The 4,641-nt window shown below is 37.4% G+C and overlaps 1 protein-coding gene across 2 annotated transcripts in view; it reads right to left on the bottom strand.

The window, feature by feature from the left end:
- Positions 1-1,062: 1,062 nt before the first annotated feature.
- cracr2ab (calcium release activated channel regulator 2Ab) overlaps positions 1,063-4,641 on the bottom strand; it is a 34,163-nt gene continuing 30,584 nt past the window's right edge. For both annotated transcript variants that reach the window (XM_060903316.1, XM_060903317.1), the window contains one exon: positions 1,063-1,216. In XM_060903316.1, the coding sequence (XP_060759299.1) occupies positions 1,129-1,216 (88 nt within the window). In that variant the 3' untranslated portion in view covers positions 1,063-1,128. The remainder of the gene's footprint in view (positions 1,217-4,641) is intronic.

Raw genomic sequence — 4,641 nt, 5'->3', positions numbered from 1 at the left:
AGCAATAGTGTCATCGGTCCTCCAGTTCAAACTACCAGTCTGTGAGAGAGCATCACTCTGAATGTTACTGTCAATGACCTTGAGAATGTCTTAGTTTTCCTTTATTTTAGTAAGAAAGCATGAAAGCAAGTACAGTACAGTAATCCACAAGATAATGTGATTTAAAATGAGGCAAAAGTTTGAGCACAGCCATAGGATTTTAAGAATGAGTATTCTTATAGAAGATAGCATAGAGAAAGACTTTAAAAGTGAGACATTCAATTGCTTGTTTTCATATGTTTAATTTATGCCTCATTATTACTAAAAATATTTCACTGGTACTTCGGGGGGGGGGGGGGGGGGGGTGATTGAATGGTTTATATTGTAATTGGCATGTTTTATTTTATAATTTTTTTTCATTTTTTAACTGAATTAAAATTTAATTTAACGGTCTAATTAATTTTAAATCAATATTTTACGCACAGATTTGTTAGGAATTAGGGATGCTGGAAGTGGTAAATAAATCAGATGTGAAAATATGTCCATCTCACCGATTACATTTATTAACCCAGTTTTATTATTTTTTTTAAATGTTGTATTACACCATAATTCTATACATCTTGACATCTTGTACAAAAATTGTATATAACAAAAATATGTACATGGATTGACAGTAGAAAAAAATGATATATGTACAAATAATTTAGTACATAAATAAAAATTTACACCTCAGATATTTTGCTTCCAAATTTAGACAGAGAATCTTAGTATGAGTGGTGGTCTGTTACTTTCATGCCCACTCACGCTTCATCGTCGAGGCTGATACACGGCAGTCAGTGGATGTTGTGCTGCACATCCTAAACAAAATCAACTGGATTACACCTCAAACTTTTTACCACTTACTGTAACATGAGTCCATAGACCTGAGTGAATGACACTTCTGTCAGTCTATTACACCAGCAACAGTATCATGAAAGCACAGAGCAGAAAAGATGGATTCATTTCAAATAACATGTCCTAATTACAGCTTAGCTGTTCACCTCCAGCAGTCCTCCTCATATGCTATACTGTACATTTAATATATGTGTGTGTGTGTGTGTGTGTGTGTGTGTGTGTGTGTGTGTGTGTGTGTGTGTGTGTTGGGGGGGGTCACACGCAGCAGGTTTTCTTCTTCCCAGGCTGATCCACCAGCCGCACTGTGTTCTCCCAAACTCTGTCCTCCTGCTCCTTCAGTGATCTGATTCAATAAAAAGAGCAGTGAATAAACAAGATGTACAAATAAAAAAAACAGAAACAGGATTCAGAAAAAAAAACTGTCCAAAATCATCAGTATAAAAATAATAAAATAGTGAAAGTTTTTTTTTTCTTCTTGTATTTATGTTTCAAGCCAGGCGGCATGGTGGTGTAGTGGTTAGCGCTGTCGCCTCACAGCAAGAAGGTCCTGGGTTTGAGCCCAGCAGCCGGCGAGGGCCTTTCTGTGTGGAGTTTGCATGTTCTCCCCGTGTCTGTGTGGGTTTCCTCCGGGTGCTCCGGTTTCCCCTACAGTCCAAAGACATGCAGGTTAGGTTAACTGGTGGCTCTAAATTGACTGTAGGTGTGAATGTGAGTGTGAATGGTTGTTTGTCTCTGTGTCAGCCCTGCGATGACCTGGCGACTTGTCCAGGGTGTACCCTGCCTCTCGCCCATAGTCAGCTGGGATAGGCTCCAGCTTGCCTGCAGGACAGGATAAGCGGCTACAGATAGCGGATGGATGTTTCAAGCTGATATATGCTCCTGTTCTATCGAATAAATTGTTTTTTTTCAGCTGGATATATACTGTACAGTTTATCCTAAGTCAGTCGTTTTCAAAGTGGGGTCCAGAAACCCCCAGATATCTGCGAAGCATATCCAGAGTGTCTGTGAGCCCACCAATATCATAGTACGAAGTTCTTGAATGGATTTAATCCAAACCACAATAACTCCAAAACAAGATATACTTGAATCTAATGTAATGTTAACTTTAAAAAAGGTGCTCTATGAGTGGAATGTTCAATACTAAAAAGCTGTATGGCTCCAATACTTATCCATCCATTATCCGTAACCACTTATCCCGTGCAGGGTCGCAGGCAAGCTGGAGCCTATCCCAGCTGACTATGGGTGAGAGGTGGAGACACACCCTGGATGAGTTGCCAGGTCATTGCAGGGTTGACACATATAGAGACAAACAACCATTCACACACACATTCACACCTACGGTCAATTTAGAGCCACCAATTAGCCTAACCTGCATGTCTTTGGACTGTGGGGGAAACCGGAGCACCCGGAGGAAACCCACGCAGATACTGGGAGAACATACAAACTCTACACAGAAAGACCCCCGTCGGTCACTGGACTCGAACCCAGAACCTTCTTGCTGTAAGGCGATAGTGCTAGCCACTACACCACCGTGCCGCCATGACAAAACATAACTTGCAAATATTAATTAATATATTAAAAGGAAACAAATATTAAGGCACATATTTATATAATGAAAGTAACATTTGAATAGCTGGCTGCGGTTGTTAAAAATGTAGCGGGGCGTCAGGTGTTTGAAAAAAGTGAACAGGGTCCCTAGTTATTCAATCATTCTTGTTCTAGTTATACTAAAAGGTAATATTAAAAATCAAATACATACAAATGATGGTCAATAAAGTCAAAGTCCTTCCCGCGCCTACAGTACCTGGTATTCCTAGGCAGTCTCCCACTCAAGTACTAACCAGGCCCAACTCTGATGGTGGCGCATCGGGCAGCAACGATCTCCGTTTCCGTAGCCCTCGGCCTCTCGCCTATTACATAGCTAGGGTTACAGTGGGGGGCTAGTCCTCTGGTAACCACGAGAGTTTAACTCCCCATGCACATCTGTATTGCAGCGTGCCTTGCCAGATGATAGTAGGTACCATTTTTATAATGGTCTTTGGTATGACCCGACCGTGAATAGAACTCATGATGTCCCGATCAAGAGGCGGACACGCTACCACTAGGCCACTAGTCGGTTCTATACAAATGATGGACTACAGTACAACTGGGGATTATGGTAAAGTCAGTATAAGCAAGATATAATGCAATCACTGTAAAACATTAGAAAATACTGCAAAGTATGATAATATAAAATATTTGTGGAATATTTCATAGATTAACTGTTCACCATGCAGAGTTATTGGAGACAATCAAATTGTCTTCAAAATGATTTCCATCACAGCACATGTTAATCTCTCAAACTATGCCATTTTCATCAGCCTGGAAAAGGTGAAAGCCAGACACATTGCAAGTTTTATTCAAATCCTACTAAAGAGTAAATTATATACTCCATATGATCCCATTCCAAGACATGGCTGGATGCTATTTAGTTTGCATTGCTATCATTACCTGAAAAAATGCAAACATTTATTGTCAACCTAGCAACACATCTTGACAGAAAGAAAAAAAAATAGGCACAGAACACTGATTGTTGGTGATTTATTTCCTGTCGTTGCTTTCTCTCTCACAACACCATTCACATCAAATAACTGGATCCCTTCCTGTTTCAAGAATTCCTGTTACTTAAACTGATATGAATACATCAGCTTTTTTAGACCTTCGTGCAAAAGACAAAAAAGAAACCACAATTTCCCTACACCCACATCTTCCTGTTATAGCCACGATATCCTCTGCTGTGGTTTGCCATCTGAACTACATACAACACTAATTAAATACACTACAGAAATTACAGAAAGCAATGTCAATTATAAAGGAAAACAAAAACACTTGGGGGTGTGATATTACAGGAAATGAATAAATGACTGGATGCAAACTGATATGAAGTAGAGTTATTGTTACCATCCCAAAGCTGATTTTTTTTTAAATCATAGTTTGCCCTGATATGTTTTATTCCAATAATTTGTTATCACTATTAAAATGTTATATATATATATATATATATATATATTTTTTTTTTTTTTTTTTTATTCTATCCATATTGACTGGATATGAGCAATCACGCGCTCTGATTGGCTACTCTACTACTAGGATATCAGCTCATATACCATGAGTAGAGAAAAACAAAATGGCAGAGCATGTTGCTGAACCAACCGAGAACAAAATAAAAACTCTACTTGAAAACAAAATCCCAAAAAAATACAAAAAAAAAGCAACAAAATATGGAAAAAAGTATTTACTGGTAACAACATATCTTTTATTTTTCAATAATTATTATTATTGCATTTTTCACAAATTGATCCTGTCATTTCACAGGTTTGTTTACATTCTCAGTGGAAATTATTTTGTCAGACATTTTGTATAAAGTTTTTATTTATCGAATTTGCAGAAAATAAAAACAAAAATGCCCTGTTTCTTAAAATCTAGTGAATGTGGATAGAATAAAACAGTTCTTCCACCCAATCTTGTCGTCCACATCTTATAGCCGACTTGGCGCTATATGCCTCGTCGGCTATCAGTTCATGTACGACTTGATTTTGTGGAAGAACTGTATATATATATATATATATATATATATATATATATATATATATATATATATATATATATATATATATTTTTTTTTTTTTTTTTCAGTGGTGCTTGAAAGTTTGTGAACGCTTTAGAATTTTCTATATTTCTGCATAAATATGACCTAAAACGTCATCAGATTTTCACACAAGTCCTAAA

Source organism: Neoarius graeffei, chromosome 21 (genome assembly GCF_027579695.1).
Source record: "Neoarius graeffei isolate fNeoGra1 chromosome 21, fNeoGra1.pri, whole genome shotgun sequence".
Lineage (NCBI taxonomy): Eukaryota > Metazoa > Chordata > Actinopteri > Siluriformes > Ariidae > Neoarius > Neoarius graeffei.
This window is presented reverse-complemented; position numbering and strand designations above follow the sequence as displayed.